Source organism: Hevea brasiliensis, chromosome 6, assembly GCF_030052815.1.
Source record: "Hevea brasiliensis isolate MT/VB/25A 57/8 chromosome 6, ASM3005281v1, whole genome shotgun sequence".
In the NCBI taxonomy this organism is placed as follows: domain Eukaryota; kingdom Viridiplantae; phylum Streptophyta; class Magnoliopsida; order Malpighiales; family Euphorbiaceae; genus Hevea; species Hevea brasiliensis.
The window spans coordinates 105880901-105896085 of NC_079498.1; the positions used below are offsets into that span (position 1 = coordinate 105880901).

The 15185-nt window shown below is 35.3% G+C and overlaps 3 protein-coding genes across 6 annotated transcripts; all 3 read left to right on the forward strand.

The window, feature by feature from the left end:
• The first annotated feature begins 51 nt into the window (after window positions 1-51).
• LOC110665812 (ESCRT-related protein CHMP1B) lies at window positions 52-1732 on the forward strand. Its single transcript, XM_021826086.2, has 2 exons — window positions 52-692; window positions 1271-1732. Exons 1-2 carry the CDS (start codon window positions 368-370, stop codon window positions 1555-1557), a joined length of 612 nt encoding a protein of 203 aa, XP_021681778.1. The 5' UTR covers window positions 52-367; the 3' UTR covers window positions 1558-1732.
• A 1501-nt stretch (window positions 1733-3233) lies between these two features.
• Window positions 3234-11042, forward strand: LOC110665810 (anoctamin-like protein At1g73020). Of its 4 annotated transcripts, XM_021826080.2 has the most exons (16): window positions 3244-4054; window positions 5107-5176; window positions 5371-5486; window positions 5926-6052; window positions 6132-6232; window positions 6304-6395; window positions 6527-6631; window positions 6788-7057; window positions 8539-8671; window positions 8757-8870; window positions 8962-9032; window positions 9126-9256; window positions 9593-9675; window positions 9760-9867; window positions 10420-10578; window positions 10707-11042. In XM_021826080.2, the coding sequence occupies exons 1-16, from the start codon at window positions 3881-3883 to the stop codon at window positions 10830-10832; spliced, it is 1980 nt and encodes a 659-aa protein (XP_021681772.1). In that variant the 5' UTR covers window positions 3244-3880; the 3' UTR covers window positions 10833-11042. The 4 variants fall into 4 exon arrangements, 1 of the variants encoding a protein (XP_021681772.1); XR_002497030.2 differs by lacking the exon at window positions 10707-11042 and having other exon boundaries at window positions 3234-4054; window positions 9574-9675; window positions 9765-9867; window positions 10420-10562; XR_002497031.2 differs by lacking the exon at window positions 10707-11042 and having other exon boundaries at window positions 3235-4054; window positions 9574-9675; window positions 10420-10562.
• A 1397-nt stretch (window positions 11043-12439) lies between these two features.
• On the forward strand, window positions 12440-14789 carry LOC110665808 (GTP-binding protein YPTM2). Its single transcript, XM_021826077.2, has 8 exons — window positions 12440-12705; window positions 13193-13265; window positions 13495-13542; window positions 13629-13676; window positions 13750-13821; window positions 13921-14076; window positions 14180-14283; window positions 14459-14789. Exons 1-8 carry the CDS (start codon window positions 12692-12694, stop codon window positions 14556-14558), a joined length of 615 nt encoding a protein of 204 aa, XP_021681769.2. The 5' UTR covers window positions 12440-12691; the 3' UTR covers window positions 14559-14789.
• The last annotated feature ends 396 nt before the right edge of the window (window positions 14790-15185 follow it).

Here is a 15185-nt window from a genome sequence, read left to right on the forward strand (position 1 = left end):
ATTTATTCCATAACAGCATTTATCATTAAAAATAGAAAAAAAAAAACTTTAATTGCTTCATCATAAAACAAAATTTCAGTACCCCCTCTCTTTTGAAAATTAAATAACAAAATAAAAACGGAGGGTCAGCTTCCGTTCTCGGCCCACTGGTCATCTACACGGTCCGGTGCACGAGCCAACGCGCAATTTCCCAGAGGATAATTTAGTAATTTATCAGCATCACATCCTTCTTCCTTTACTTTGAAGCGTAATCCAAATCAGTCAATCAGCGATCGAATTTAAATACACAAATCCCAGAATTTGTGATCTTTTCTAATTCACACAAGACTGAAAACCCTCGAATCGAAGTTTTTGTTGATTTCCAGCCATGGGTAACACAGAGAAATTGTTGAATCAGATCATGGACCTCAAGTTCACGTCGAAATCGCTGCAAAGGCAGGCCCGGAAGTGCGAGAAGGAAGAGAAGGCGGAGAAATTAAAGGTCAAGAAGGCGATCGAGAAGGGGAACGTGGATGGGGCACGGATCTACGCCGAGAACGCCATCCGTAAGAGGACCGAGCAGATGAACTACCTCAGGCTTGCGTCCAGGCTCGATGCTGTCGTTGCTAGGCTCGATACGCAGGCTAAGATGACCACCATTAACAAGTCCATGGCTTCCATCGTTAAATCGCTTGAGTCTTCTCTTGCTACTGGTAATTTTTTAATTCTTTGTAACTGTTGATTTAGGGTTTGTTGTCTTTGGAAATATTATAGTTTCGATTTTTCATTTTTTTCTTTTACCGTGATTAATCTGTCGAGAAATAAGGAATGTCAATTCTGGAAAAGAAAAGCTTGGGCGCGATCATATAAGGGTTGGCTTGTGCTTAGATAAATTTGTGTGTTTATTCGTGGATGATAAAGGTTTATTTTTCAACAACCTTATATGTTTGAGGAATTTGTACAAAGCTTAAATTTTTTGTTCAGGTGTTTGGTTTACTTCTTTTCTGGTGGGTTTTTTTTTTTTCATGGGCCTATTTTTAGTAATGATCTGTGAGAAAGTTGTTGACAAAGAAAATGTAATGCATGAAAACCCAAACTTCAATTTTTGAAGCTCATTTTACTTCTGGCATCTGCCATGAGAAAAAGTTGGTTGGTTTATTTTGTACCTATCCTGGTGGGTATTTTTCTGTGTGTTTTGTGCTGTTCTCTTGCAGGCAAAGGCAATTCTTTTATGGTTGAATTTGCAATAATGTGCTGTATTGATAATAGTTTGAAACATTGTTGGCTGCAGGTAATTTGCAGAAGATGTCAGAAACTATGGATCAGTTTGAGAAGCAGTTTGTAAACATGGAGGTCCAGGCAGAGTTCATGGAGAATGCAATGGCTGGATCCACCTCATTATCCACACCTGAGGGTGAGGTCAACAGCTTGATGCAGCAAGTAGCTGATGACTATGGATTGGAGGTCTCTGTTGGGCTCCCACAGCCTGCTGCACATGCAGTGGCAACCAAGTCACAAGAGAAGGTTGATGAAGATGATTTGTCAAGGCGTCTTGCAGAGCTAAAGGCCAGGGGGTAAATAATGTAATAGGATATGGTCTTATGCCAACTTAATATATCATTATATATCTACCTATATGGTGCTCTGGATTATGTTTGGCGCCGGAAACTTGTTGTGTAAATTGAGATTGAAGCTATGTTGTTGACTCTGCCTGTTGATTATGGATGGAAATGCCTTTTATGAGTTGCTTAAATTACCTACTTTCTAGGGCAAGAGGTTGCAGGATGGTACTAGATCTTATGCCTTTTTAACATAATGCGTCTAGTCTATATGTTGAATTACGATAACTTGGTTGCTTATGTTCATCTGATTTGTTTTTGAGTTATACGTGTATGCATCTTCTTCTTCTTCTTTTATTTTTTATTTTATTTTTTTATTTTGTTGGCAATGCAATGCAGCTCTTAGGGTTCCCTTCCTGTGTGTGTTCTTGTTATTTTACTGTATTATTATGATCTTTGGTGGGCTTGTCATTTTGACTTAAATCCTCTTAGATGTCAATAGCTTGGGTTATCCAATTCTTCTCTGAACCCTCAAGCAATGATTTTCTAATATGATTCTGTTGTTTAACTAGATCCTGTTGGCATTATCCCCTTCTTTGTGGGAAATAACTCTACTTGTGCCATCAAATCTAATGGCATCTCTACTGCAAAACAATGTTCATTCATGGGACTCTCTCAAATGGCTAATCTGTGCCGAGCCTTCTTTATGCCTCCATGCTTGTTTTGTAGGTTACTTCAGTACCAACTTTTCTGCACGTTTGTTTCCTACCACGTACTAATTTTGGTCCTTCCTACTTAAATGGGATATATCATGATGAAATGCCAATTATCTTGTTTGTTCTTCATTAAGATTTTCTTTCTTGTTGAATGGAATGCCTATTTTTCTTAGTGAGATATTCATGAATATGGATATTGATTCCTTATGACTTCACTCTCTTATGCTATTATGCTGAATTCTGCTTGACATGGTCAATCTTTTCATTTCAATAATTTTATTCATGCCAAATTCGGAATTCGTTAAAAAACCAGAAATTTATTTATTGGTTGAATTATAGTGGTACATCTTACTTGATTATATTCTGTAACTATTTCATAAAGTAGTATGATTGGATTATAGCAATTGTTGGCGGTCTAGTTGCTTAAAACTGTGTCCCTTATGGCTACTTTTTGGTGGATCGTTTGATTCGACAGGGCAATGGATTCTCGAGATAATTAATTTGACCAAGAAGTTTCTGTTAGGGTAAAAATGCCAAAATATTGGCATCTTCAATGGTTATGTTGTATGGTTGAATTTTCGAGGGAAATGAACGTTGGAATTTCGATAAGGTGAAAGAGAAACTCATTCAGCACGGCTTTAATTTTAATAGTTTAATAATAGCCATATCTACCAAAATTTTAAATTTGGTCTGAATTCAACCAAATTGATTCTTGAAATTCCATTCTCCACCCGAGTTCTGCAGGCTCATCCAATGTCATGTAGGCTAAGAATTTCACAAGTGGTAAGACTTAAAAGAGTTGTTCTATCAGTGCCATGAAGGGAAGATTGAAGGAATAAATACAAAATTCAACAACAAATAAAAAATATATGGATTCTTTTGATGCCTGAAAACTTGGATGCTTATGCATAGTGCAAAAAGAATAATGGCTGCAGCATTTCACTATCACCCACCATTCATAATTATTCAACTGTGGAAAAAATGTTTCCAATTTCTTCTTTTTACAAAATCGAAGGATGCATAGAAAGACTCACCAAATGGATTACAATTAGATTTCACCCAAAGCGGCAAAACTATGAGCAAAAATCAAAGAAACAGCCATCAACTTCTACAATTCCACGTGTCTCTCCCTTTCTCTCTCCTTCCTCTCCATTACAACAAGCTCCTCCCCTTATACTCGATTTCTCAGTCACCTTTTCTCGTTCTCTCTCTCTCTCTCTCTCTCTCTCTCTCTCTCTATGTGCTATTTTGTCAGGAACCCATATTATCATTTTGGTGGATATTGATCTCTCTAGCTTTGTTTTGAGCTGAAGGTAAAAAAATACCATTTTCTGTTTGAGCCATTTCAAGAGAAACTCTGATCTATTTTGTGGCATCAGGGTTGGTTGGTTGTGAACATAGCAACTCATTTGGGTTTTAGTTAAAAGGTCACCATTGCTAATTAATACTTTCCTTATTTAATGGCAAACATGTTGGCTTATCATTTTCTTTGTGCCAAATCAGCCATGAATCGCCTATTTGGTTGATTCAAGCTTCTTTTAATCCTTGGAACTTCTGTAAAATTTTCCCTTTATTTGGTCACTTCTTCTGTCAATTTTGGGTTTGAAGGGGTGAGTGGGATTGGAAATGAATGATCATGGAGAAAAACAAACTGCTTTTGAGATATGCGTGGTGGTCCCCAGGACTACTGTGAAGAAAGAAGATAAGAAATGTGACTGCGTTGAGGTTCTTGTCAAGGAGTTGAAGAATGTGGGATTTATAGTAGACAGAGCTCTTGGCCTGACAGATGAGTTCATCAAGGTTTGTTTTCTTGTACATGTCTCCTTATTGTTCTTAAAATCCTCCATGATATTCCGTACGATGTTGCGATTTCATTATCCGTATGCCACTACTTGCAATTAATATGTATTTTCCAATGCCAATTATGTCTCGGTTACTTTTGCAAATTTTGTTTTTCCCATAATGAGAGCCTGAGAGGACCATTCATGTCTTCTTTTTCTTTGCTTGTTTGGGTGGTTGGTTTAATTAATATTTGCGAGGGGGGTTAAGGGTGGGCAAGGCTTCAATGTTAGACAACTTATGCTACTTGGGCTGTTTCGTGATTTCAAGAAATTGCTGCTTCAACTTTAATCTTCTGCTGCTGTGGGACTCTCATAATAGTTTTGTATGCATTTCTCATAGCCTTACGCATTGGGTGAATGGCTTCTAGCTGTAAAAAGGGATTTTGTGAATTAACACTGTGTGGATTCCCCTTGGTGCCTAACTTTTTAATTTTAAATTTCTATCTAAATTATTTCCATCCAAATTCGTTAGTTTTACATCAAAATTAACGACATGGAAAATGTGGAAACATGCCTTGCCTTTCACTACTATAACACCAGTTTTGCCCTTCACATGCCTGTTTTCCAATTATTTTTTAGGGTAAATTAAGCAATCTGGATCGAAATGCTTTAAATCAAAGTTTTGCTAGTTGCAGGGTTCAATTACAACAATGTTTAGTTGATACTCAAAAGGTTGTCTGCACACTCTCCATTTTTAAAATCTTACTGATTCTTATGTACATATATTGTGTGAGATTGTTATGAAAGTTGGACCAACAAAGTCTTAATTCATGATATTTTACCTAGCTATTTCTCATTTCTTTTATCATTTGCTCTGTGGTGGATTAAAGTAAATATGTCATATGGATATTCGATTAGTGACATCTTTGTATTTTGCTGCATATTACATGTTAACATGTAACGTTGGGATGATGATCATATTAATATTTATCAATTAATTCTTTTGGCAAATCCTGTGTAGTTGCATTGTTGCCATGCTTAAGTTTAGTCGCTAAGTCTGTCTTCCTTCAGTTGGCAGCACCTCTACAGACATTGGGGAAAGCTGCAGCTGAGTTGCAAATGAAGAAGCTTACTTATATTGGTAAGTGGTAACCATTGTAATGCTCCTAAATTGGCGGCTTCTCTTTTTCCCTTTTTCTTCTCCCATTTTAGGTGAATTAGGATGCTTCTATATTGATTATTTATCCTCGATGTTAAGTACTAGTGTTTGCATATCTTTTGTAGCAAAGTATGTGCACTTGGGAGAATTAGGCCTATGCTTAACTTTAATTTCAGGAATGGATCTACAGTTTGAGTGGGAGGAAGTTAAAGCATTCGTGAGACAACCAGATGGCTCATTGTTTAGCTGGTGTGAACGTTTCGAGTGCTACCATCATTTGTTATATGGGATTGTAAGATCTTTTATATTAGTTTATTAATTCTTTATTGGTTGCTCTCTCTTTCTCTTTTACACATGCACACACACACACACACAAGGGCTCAGTTTTGCAATCAATAAATTTGAAAATCAAATTTGTTTCCTCAAGGGGATGCCCTTTCGCACTTGGAAATGGACTCATAGGTTCAAATTCCATTAGATTGGGGTTGGAGGACCTCAAAATATAAATGAATAAAGTGTTGTCTGGGTGTCATAATGCTCAACATCACAACCTGGTCTGACCCCCTCCTCTTCAAAGGGGACAAGGAGTTCCTGTTAGTGTCACATATGCTTAGGTTGTTTAGTGTTTCCATATATTCCATTTGATTATGTCTAAGAGTAATTTGATGAACTTATACTCTGTTTCTTACTTTATTTATATCACAACACAAAAGTCAAACTGAAATTTACAGGTAAACAAGAGCAAGGTAGATGCAATGTTAAAATGGGACAGCAAAGAATATCTCTGGGAAGTTGGGGAATCTTTGATGCTGAGATTGGAATCTGCAGGCATTGTTAAACAAGTCTTTCCTCTGCATGGTATGATAAATTTAACTTATTACCAAATTACCAGTAGTTCTGATGTAAATTCTAAACTTGAATGAACATTGGTTTGTAGTTGAAATTAAGAGGAAGGAGCTTCTGGGAAGCTGGGTACTGAACTGGCGGAACTTCACAAACCAGCCAATTGATGACATGTATTCCTATTTTGGGTTGAAGGTAAATGAAGCTAGATACATATGTCCATTTTATTAATTATGGATTATGATTCAGGAATTTATGCTTGGTAGATTGCCATCTATTTTGCTTTCCTTCGTATGTATACACGTTGGATGCTCTTTCCAGCTGTGTATGGGGTAATCATTCATTTGGTTGACTTTGGGTAAGCCTCATTATCTCTTGATACGCTTCTTGGCTGTTAATGTATTTTTTTTTATGATAGGTGCTGGTGCATCTGGTGTAACAGTACATGTGAATTACTCGTGCTTGGATAATTTCTTTTTTCACTTTCAGATCATTGCAGTTCCTAGTTCTCCCAGTATTCTTTATAAGCATAATATTATGGGCCGTTTTGTTTTTCCAGTTCTGGAAACGTAAAAACTCTGCCCTTTTAGCCAGGTAACCTCATTTACTGTGAAAATTTTCTTTTTTTTTTTTTGTTTTTTTTTATCTTTTCCTTATTTTTCATGTAGTCATTTTTTTCATTATTAAATTTTCTTTAGTTTTAGTAATTATTAAATCCCTTTTTAGTTTAATTCCACTTTTTTGGTGCAGATGGCAGATACATTATTCAGCTAGTGCTGGCCAAGGATGTAAATTTTTGGGCATGGAATGGAGTTCCTTACAGTCACCACTAGAACTTGTAAAAAATTTGGGGATTGATAAAGTAAAAGAGAAAGAAGCGTATCAAAGACATGAATGGTTTGGGTATCTCATGCGGTTTAGAAATAATGCCATCATTATTTTGAGTATCATCTGCCTTCAGTTGCCATTTGAGTTGGCCTATGCTCATCTTTATGAGGTTATGGATTCGGATGTGATGAAGTAAGATTCTGAATTTGTGTTATTTGAATATTTCTGTAATTTATGTCATGTTTGTGATTTGCAATTTGTAGCTTCTCAACTTCAGGAATTTCATTCGTCCTTAATTATGTCAGTGCTATTACTCCATGGTTGGCATGCTTTCATTGTCTTAGGCTGAGAAAATATGCTTGTATAATTGCATGCCTGCATGCATGTGTATGTTTGCAAGTATATTTTCCTCTTCCCTACCTGTCCCAATAACTCAATCTTTTTCATCCCTTTGATACTTTTTCCATTGTATATGATTCCATTATCAATGTTGATGTTAGTTCTATAGTTGTTTTGTTTTGAAACCTCTTGATTCGTATCTTTTCTTTGTGAGTCTCTGTTCGGACATAGGTATTCCTAGATTTTTACACATATCTCATTTGTGGCTTTGATGGATTGCATGCAAAATTTTGTTCTGAATGTCAAAGTAACCCACTCAAAAAGAGAAACAGAAAAGACAGAAAATAAAAAAGATGTAGTCCTGATTTGGCATTAAAACTATGTTGATTTTTTCTGTAATATAGTGATATTTTTGTCTGTAAGTGCTGAATGTTTAACTCCATCCGTAAATCTATTTTCTTCCCATTAAGGTGTAAAACAACAATAAAAAATATATATAAAAAAAGGCTTTGAAAAGAGAAGTAAGAAACATTGGACTGCTGCAAGCTTTGCCATGCAACATATGGTGTTTCATCAGATACCCCCTTCCAGACTGATGCCTTCTCTTCTCTTTAAATTGTGATAAGATACTCCTACTCATTTTTCCTTCATGAATGCATTGTGTAATGCTGTTTGTAGGGTGTTTATCAAGTTCACTTCATCTTTCCTTTTGGAATAATGTTATATGAAGCCGAAAAGTTAGCCTTTGACTTTACTCTTGTTAGAAGAGAGTATTGTTACACAGAAAATGCTGCAACTTCCCTCTCATATGTTGAGTTACTCCATCTACACCTTGCAACTATTGCTAGTGTAGGAAATGCCATTGTTTTTTCAATGCAATCACTTCTTTTCAATAGCACAAACTTCTATTGTTTTGAATTCACATGTTTGCTTTACGAAAGCTGATTACTGGGATCAGGGTCTGAATTTGCCATTTATTGAGTGCTAATACTATATGCAACAAAATGTGGCTTCCCTTTTTCTCTTCCTCTGCTTTTGGTGAATGAAATAAAGGCCACATCTTACCACCAGAAATAAAAGAAAATAGTTTAATATTGCATTTGCTCTTTAAATTAGGATGAAAATTCATCAGATGTTGCCTTCCACTTGAATTTGAACTTCATTTATTGATTCAGAGTACTGTAGAAGATGGACATCAGAAAACTTATATTACATGATATTTGACTAGTATTTCATTCAACTCCTTGTTCTGCATTACTTCAATGTCTTCTGAGCTTGGATTTATGGCGTGAAATTGCTTGATACAATGACACTTCTGTATTTCTGGTCTTCAGGTTTGGGCTGACAGCTGCTTATCTTGTTCTCATTCAGTATTTTACGAAGATTGGGGGCAAGATATCAATGAAGCTCATACAATATGAAAACAATGAAAACACAGAATATCAGGCTGACAGCTTGGTCTACAAAGTAATGAGTGTAAATTGGTACATCCATTTCACTTACTTTCTTCCTTGGATGGAACTTTGCATCAATAATTAACTTTATGTTGCAGGTCTTTGGCCTTTATTTTATGCAGTCATATATAGGAGTTTTCTATCATGCCCTTCTACATCGCAACTTCAAGACTCTTCGCCAGGTTTTAATTCAGCGTCTGATTGTGTATCAGGTATAAAGTTGTGATTGATTCTCTTTAATTTATTATGATTGCTGATGATTATCTAGATCAATGTGCTCTTGAAGTGAAAAATGTTATCCAGATCTTGGAGAATGTGTTGGAGAATTCACTACCCTATCTCAAATACAGCTATAAAAAATATAGGGCTGTTAGGTAAGCATTTTTTTTCCCTCATGAATTTTTTATCTCCTCAAAGTTGACTATTCCTTAAATTTACATTTGATTTATTTTCTTTTCCATGTCAAGAAATAAGAAAAAACGGGAGAATCAACCATCAAATGTGAAGATCCAGTTCAATTCCAAGGTGGAGAAAGAGTACCTAAAACCTTCATATTCTGCAAGTATTGGTGAAGAACTAGAAGATGGTCTTTTTGATGGTAATATGCTCTACACTTGCAATTCCAAATGATATATGGAGAAATTTCAAGCCTATGATATTTACAACAACTCATTTTGTCCCTTTGGCATTTAAAATAAGCCCTTTTCAGGAAGGACAGCAAAGGGTGGGTATGGGAGACCCTAATTAGGAATGTGGTTTGGTTGATATAAACCTCTCTTCTAATTTGATTTGTGGATGTAGATTCTTGTAGCTAACCCATCCTTGAAATGATGAGAGATCTGATAGATTTCAAATCTAGGTGATAATGCCAAAGAAACCTTTTGATCAGTTTCAAACCATTCTTCTGCTGATCAGGAGAAAAAACTGTGTGCAGACTTTCTGCAGTTAACATTGCAGTTTGGAATGATCATGATGTTCGCTTGTGCTTTCCCCCTCGCATTTGCCTTTGCTGCTGTGGTATGTTGTTTATGTACTTTCACTTAGTTGTCAATGCTGTTTAGATTGTCCTACTATAAATTAAAGTTGAGTTTTCATATGCAGAACAGCTTCACAGAACTTAGAACAGATGCATTGAAGTTACTCACCATGTTGAAAAGGCCGGTTCCTCGTGCAGCTGCCACCATTGGAGCTTGGTTAAACATATTTCAGGTACTCTGGCCTCTTGATTTCGTGAAATCTACTCAATTTCATGTTGCAGCGGTAGTAAATAATTTTGGAAGTGCAGTTAATGTGTGAACTTTTACCAGGCATGTATAGTGAACGCTATAGAGTTTGAACATGGATTGTATTTCATTTTTATGCTTTAGTGTCCATATATATGTGTGTGTGTTCTTATAGAATCCTCATTCCTTATAAATTAGTGGTCCAACTGAATTTCAACCTTTATTTTCTTTGGGCAACAAGCAAAGATCTGCCCTTTCATAAGTTTCTCTAGAATTGTTTACCTATTAGTTGTCGGGGATCCTGTCACAGTAGGTAGCTCTATCCAGAGTTAAATTAAATGCTTATCTCTTTGAATGCTGGCTTCTCCTTAGTAGTGAATATCTAATGCTTTCTTAATCATCAATATTGTTTGTGATCAATTTCTTTTCATCAGTTCTTGAAATTTGATGTAATCTTCACTAGTGGCACATTTGTTTTTATCTCCTCAAGTGTTCAGTGTTTGTTGTTGCTAATATGGGGTATCCATTCGAACTTCAGTTTCTAATCGTGATGTCAATCTGCACCAACTCTGCACTACTAGTATGCTTATATGACAAGGAGGGAAAATGGAAAATAGAGCCTGGGCTGGCTGCAATTCTCATATTGGAGCACATCCTCTTGCTGATTAAGTTTGGGTTATCTCGCTTTCTTCCTGAGGTGACAACATCTTATGCCAATCCTCATATCAATATTCGCTCTTCCACGTTCGTGTTCTCTTTGGTATAGCATTTTAATTTTGCATTTGAAAGGAATCATATGCATTATGTAATTTCTTTCTTCAATAGGAACCTGCTTGGGTAAGAGCCAACCGAGTGAAGAATGCAACACAGGCACAGGGCATGTATTCTAAACAGCTTTTGAAAAGCATTTCTGGAAAAGGAAAGACATTTGGACTTAATAAGACCATGTGAGGATGTTGATCAGTAAACCAAGAACAGATGGAGATGAGTTTATGAATTTTGATAGTCGCCGGGAATCAGTTAGATGAATTTTGTGTCATGGGGTTTCTTTCCTTTGTATAAGATTTAGTCTAAAACTACCAGATTTTACTTTCCCTTTTTCCTGAATAACAACACTTTATATATTCTGTTAACCATTGATAGTTACAATTAGCATGGAAACTCCCATTTGATTCTTCTCTCTTCTTGCAGGACTGCTATGATCAATGATTTAGTAGTCATGTAACAATCAAATTTACAAGTGGAAGAATTTTTTTTGGAATTTTACAATATCAATTCATTATGTTTTCATTGATAGATTTACATTTATCAGGCCAAAAACAACAGAGTTAGGATTAAAAATGTACAAAAACAATGAATTCCTAGCAAGAGCCCTGTGACGAATCACGAGAGTTCCTAAATGAATCACCACTTCTTCTGGAGCTTCCAAAACGATCGCTAACCTGGCGGGCATATGCAACAACAGCCTTAGCCCATCTCTTGATCTCAGCTTTGAACTTGTTAGAATCCAGGTCCTTCAGGGACTTCCCTGGCTGGATATGTATCTGCATCGCCGAAAAGCATCGACCAAACCTCCTACGTTTAGCTGTGACAGGATCATTGTTAGCCTTAACAACAGCAGTTGTGGTGTTGTTCAGAGGAAGCGTTTTCTTGACAGACATGGTTGTTACGTTTGCTATGTTTTCTTGAATCCTGAGCAGCAATGGTGCTGCTGGCTGGAATTTGAGAAACAAATGTATTTGGTTTTGGTATTTTATATATGGTTAGAGAATTATACTAAGACAAGTAACATATTATATTCCAAAAGAAACCAAAGAATTATTCTAATACGCACGTATATCAAACTAATTTCATTAACTTGACTTTTCAGCCTTCTATGTATTGCTTGCTTGGTTTTATAATACCCCCATTGTTTGAATATATATATATATATATATATATATTGGAGGGGTCAAAATTCTTGTTCATTAAGTTAACAACCTAACACTTTGATTATCTATTAATTAGCACCATTTTATGCATAAAAAGGATCAAGTTTTCTTATCGTAATATCATTAATTAAATAAATGGTAAATTATAATTAAGTCCTTAAAATTTAAAAAAATTCATAAATTAATCTTTAGTGTAAATTTGATAACGATTTGATTCTTAAATTTTATTTTTATTAATAATTTTGTTCTTACATTTTACTTTGTTAACAAATTCATCTTCAAAATTCACTCATCATGGAGATCAATTTGTTAATAGAAGTAAAATGTGATGATGAAATTATTAATGAAAATAAAATTTAAGGACTAAATATAAATTTTTTTAATTTATTTTATTCAATTTTCTTTTGAAAATAAAAATTTTATAAAATTTTAATTTAATTATTTTTTTATTAATTTTAATGCTTAAAAACTTAATAAGTGAAAGAATTTTTTTAAAAAATTATTTAAAAAATATTAAAATCAAATTAAAAATATTTTGATCCTGGAAGAATTGAATTTTATGATTTCTTTTCAAACGAAACCTAAGCCTGTGATTAATCAATTCTAATTCAGGAATTTAGAATTAATTGACCGTTGAAACCAATTCGAGGGGGAAATTTTACCTTTATACCAAATTAAATCCAATAGGCGAATAAGCTTGTGAAGAAACATTCAATATCACGAAAGTCTAGTTATGGTTGGCTCTTCCTCTTAACTATTTATACCAGAAACTAAGCATTTCTCTGCTCCTCCTTTCTCTCTCTCCGCAACCTCTCTGAGAAATCTTTGCCGATTAAAATACGTCCAGGTTTTAATAGCAGTCCCTTCCTAGGATCAACCATGATGCCTGAATAGTATGATCTTGATCTCTCCATCTTTATTATATCTACAACATATCCGCATTATACATGTATATAGAAGTATATACATATCAAAATTATGCGAGTTTGATATCTGGGCTTGTGTATATTTATTGATTCAATCCAATATTCAGCTGGGCTAATATGGATGGGATTTCGGATACTGGGTGGCTTATGCTTTGTTTGTGTGATTGTACGACTGAAATGAAAAATTGCTGATTCTATATGGATCTATTTCTTAGATGCTTACAATGACTATGGGATAGAATGCTTTTTTGTACGAGTTGATGAAACTTATTTCTTTGTGTTTATAAGGGAGAGAATGTTGTCTTAGATGTAAAGCACAATGTGATTGTATACAAGAAATATCACTTATGGTATGAAACAAGATGGGTAAATGTATGGCAAGCACAGAGACCAATAATTTCCTGCAGATCTCTGAGTGATTCCTGATCTTTTTAAGGGTTTAATGATTTTGCAGTGACTACCTGTTCAAGATATTGCTCATTGGGGATTCTGGAGTTGGCAAGTCATGCCTTCTGCTGAGATTTGCGGTGAGCATTTCTGAGTTTTAGGAGTTCTTTTTTTTTTTTTTTCTGTGCTTTCAATTTTTCTCTTCTACACGACCCCTTTTGTGGTGATTACATGTCTAGCTCTTTTATTTTGTTTCCAAAAAGGTTTATTTGAGATGTTAGTATTATTAAATCATAAGTTAGAAAGCTTAATTATTTGGATTATTATCCATAAAAATGATTTGACTAACTTGATTCTCATGCTATTCAGGACGATTCTTACGTTGAAAGCTACATTAGTACTATTGGTGTTGACTTTGTAAGTATGGCAACATTATTATTTTCTATCAGTCAGGGCTGTAACAATTTATGTTGTCTTCACAAATATTTACTGTTATTACTTAGAAAATCCGCACAGTCGAGCAAGATGGAAAGACCATTAAACTTCAAATTGTAAGTATTCCACAGTCTACTTTTTGTTCAAGAAATTATGTACAGTTATTGATTCTCCGTATTCTCCGCGTAGTGGGATACTGCTGGTCAAGAACGATTTCGTACGATTACGAGCAGCTACTACCGGGGTGCACATGGAATTATTGTATGTAGATATGTCATTGCTATTGGATGAATATCTCTCACATTGTCCTCTACCAGTAGCTTTATGTGATGCCGCCTGCCTGTCTCCATTTTTTGCTAGATTATCTTTGATGTCACAGATGAAGAAAGCTTCAAAAATGTCAAAACATGGCTGAAAGAAATTGATAAGTTTGCAACAGATAATGTTAATAAGCTCTTGGTTGGTAATAAATGTGATATAACCTCCAAGAGGGTGGTGTCCAATGAAACTGCCAAGGTATCATAGACGTTGAATTTTACCTTTTTGATATCAGTATCATGAATCAAATCCAGACATAGAACTAAATGTTTCTTTCTTTTTTTCCCCCCCTTTTGTGAAGGCTTTTGCAGAAGAAATTGGTATTCCATTCTTGGAAACTAGTGCCAAGAATGCTACCAATGTAGAGGATGCGTTCATGACCATGGCTGCAGATATAAAGAAAAGGTGAGCTTATAGTCTTCATTAATGCTACCAATGTTGCTTCAGGATGTTAGGTTCTGTGTCTCAGATAACACTTAAATCTTCTTTTAACTGCTTGATAGTTTATTCCAACCATTGGAAAGTTGGCTATCACAGCATTTTTTTCACCCTTTCTTTTCTGGTTCAAATTTTGTTGCAGGATGTCTAGTCAGCCAGCAGCCACTCCTGCTGCTAGACCCACTACAGTGCCCATCCGCGGAAAACCTGTCAATCAAAGTAACACTTGCTGCTCATCTTGATTTCTCCAGGCATATTTTGGATACTAGAACTCGGTAAAACTGAAAGATAACTAGCCTGCAGATGCAAAGGGTTGTTACTTGCATATCTTCTCATGTGTACAGAAAGCCCAAGAACATATTTTTGATGCACAACATGAGCAGACACTTGGATAGATTTGTCGGATTGGAAATTTTTATATTAATAACTTAATTCTTACACATCTTTATATGATTGTTATATTTTTCTCGTTAGTCCCTTTAGTTAGCATGATGCCCTTTGCACTTTATTTATTTATTTTTGAAGATTATGGACTGGTATGAATAATGGGATCAATAAGAATGAATTCAATATCTTAAGAAACAATGGTTGTCCTTGTCCATGATCATATGAATTGCTACTTGCAAGTTCCCTTTACCTATATATTTCAAGTGAAAACTAGTTTGATCTTGAGAATAGACCAGGGCAAAATTATGCAGAAAGGGTTTATCACGGACTCATTTGCACTGTTCTAGAGGGTTCTGTGACTTTCACCTCCCACCGGCTCAGGAAGAGCAGTAGCCATTTGAATCAGCAAGAGCTTTTGCTTGTCAATAGTAGCAAATTGATTTGCAAATAATGTATGAAGTGAACAACATTAGACCTAACAT

Coding starts and splice junctions, on each gene's coding strand:
- LOC110665812 (XM_021826086.2), top strand. CDS start 368: ATGGGTAACACAGAGAAATTGTTGAATCAGATCATGGACCTCAAGTTC. Junction 693..1,270: donor TGAGTCTTCTCTTGCTACTG/GTAATTTTTTAA, acceptor TGTTGGCTGCAG/GTAATTTGCAGAAGATGTCA.
- LOC110665808 (XM_021826077.2), top strand. Junction 13,543..13,628: donor GTACTATTGGTGTTGACTTT/GTAAGTATGGCA, acceptor GTTATTACTTAG/AAAATCCGCACAGTCGAGCA. Junction 14,077..14,179: donor TGTCCAATGAAACTGCCAAG/GTATCATAGACG, acceptor CCTTTTGTGAAG/GCTTTTGCAGAAGAAATTGG.
- LOC110665810 (XM_021826080.2), top strand. CDS start 3,881: ATGAATGATCATGGAGAAAAACAAACTGCTTTTGAGATATGCGTGGTG. Junction 6,632..6,787: donor AACTCTGCCCTTTTAGCCAG/GTAACCTCATTT, acceptor TTTTTGGTGCAG/ATGGCAGATACATTATTCAG. Junction 9,676..9,759: donor CATTTGCCTTTGCTGCTGTG/GTATGTTGTTTA, acceptor TTTCATATGCAG/AACAGCTTCACAGAACTTAG.